We start from the raw sequence: 1,492 nt of genomic DNA on the forward strand, positions 1-1,492 counted from the left end.
AGCTTGGCGGCTTCGGCCCGGATCCAAGCAACGGGTGGCTTAGAAGAAGCCACCAAACCAGGGCGGTGAAAGATACGTGTGAACACCGAAGCCACCAGCACTCCACTCACTCTACAATACACCATTCACTACGGAGTGCGGACGGTGGCTTCTACACACCTGGAGCCCTTTCTGTACATTTGCATTTTGCTTTTGCGTTGGTCAAGACCAACATTTCAAGTACCCAAGCGATCCTCACGATGTCGCTTTACAAGAACACCAAGGTCGGCAGTAGCCTCGCCGTGGACAACAAGTCGCAAGGACGTGCGCAGCATCTCGCACTGCTGCTCAAGCACGTGGTCGGCGCATTGGACACGGACGACGAGGACATGTGCGCGAGCCTCCGCGAGGCGTGCGTGCGCATGGTCGACGGCAAAGAAGGTGACACGGTGACGGGCAAGCGCGAAGATCTCGCGACGTTCCTGAAGATGCTCGACGCTCTCTCCAAGGAGCAGGACGTCGAAGGCTTGGAACGGCCTGCCACCGCGAACCGGCCGTTCGACCAAGCATGGGCGGACCGGCAACCGCGCCAGCCCAAGATCGACGCGATCTCGAAGGAGGTCAGCAGCGACGACGGCGATGGCAAGGCCAAGAAGAACAACGACGGTGTCATGGTTGACAAGGTCAACAAGCTCGTTGACATGCGTCCCTCTGGGATGTCATGAGCCAAGTACCTCTTCGGTACGACCACGGACAAGCGCGGCGGCAAGGACAAACGCGACGGCGGCAGCGTCCAGTGCCACCGGCACGACAAGGACGACGCTTGCTCGCAGCGCGCCACGGACAAAGCCAACGGCAGCGTCCGTTCGTCCGCCAACGTCAAGGTCAGGATGGGCGCCTATTCGGTCAAGTCGAAGGGCAATGCCGGGCGCCATGACAACTGTCATCATGACGGTTCCGACGACGAGCGTGGAAGCACCTCGAGCGGTTCTGAAGGCGAGCGTGGAAGCACCTCGCAAGTCTCGGAAGGCATCGGATCTGATGACGCGTCGTCAGATCGCAACGATCTTTCTGAATCCAGTCACTTGACCGAGGCGAGGGCCAAGGGAAAGATGACTAAGAAGAAGCGTGCGCGCCACGCCAAGCATCGAGGTGATGACTCAGGCAGCAGCGGCACGTCTTCAAGTGACTCGGACAGTCCCGATAAGTGGGATACCGTGTACAATCTCACCAAGCAGGTTGCCAAGGCATCGATGAAGATCGAAGCAAAGGTACGTAAGATTGCTCCTTATCTGTTCTATCGGTTGCAGGAAGCTGACGACAAGAACGACTGGGTCCTCGACTCGGGGTGCGGAAGGCACATTACGGGCAATAAATCGTACTTTCAAAGTCTAACTATTGATAAAGGTTTTGAGTTTACCTTTGGAAATGGACTTTGTCTCACAAGCACGCATATTGGCAAAGTTGCCACATTCTTCAAAGGGAAGAATGAAGAAATCAAACGCTTTACATT

The 1,492-nt window shown here is 56.4% G+C and overlaps 1 protein-coding gene across 1 annotated transcript; it reads left to right on the forward strand.

The window, feature by feature from the left end:
• Positions 1-239: 239 nt before the first annotated feature.
• Positions 240-973, forward strand: SDRG_17422 (hypothetical protein; the record flags this gene model as incomplete). The annotated part of the gene is made up of 3 exons (XM_008623664.1): positions 240-662; positions 711-863; positions 956-973. 3 exons carry the CDS (start codon positions 240-242, stop codon positions 971-973), a joined length of 594 nt encoding a protein of 197 aa, XP_008621886.1.
• Positions 974-1,492: the final 519 nt, after the last annotated feature.

This window comes from Saprolegnia diclina (assembly GCF_000281045.1).
Source record: "Saprolegnia diclina VS20 unplaced genomic scaffold supercont1.353, whole genome shotgun sequence".
Lineage (NCBI taxonomy): Eukaryota > Oomycota > Saprolegniomycetes > Saprolegniales > Saprolegniaceae > Saprolegnia > Saprolegnia diclina.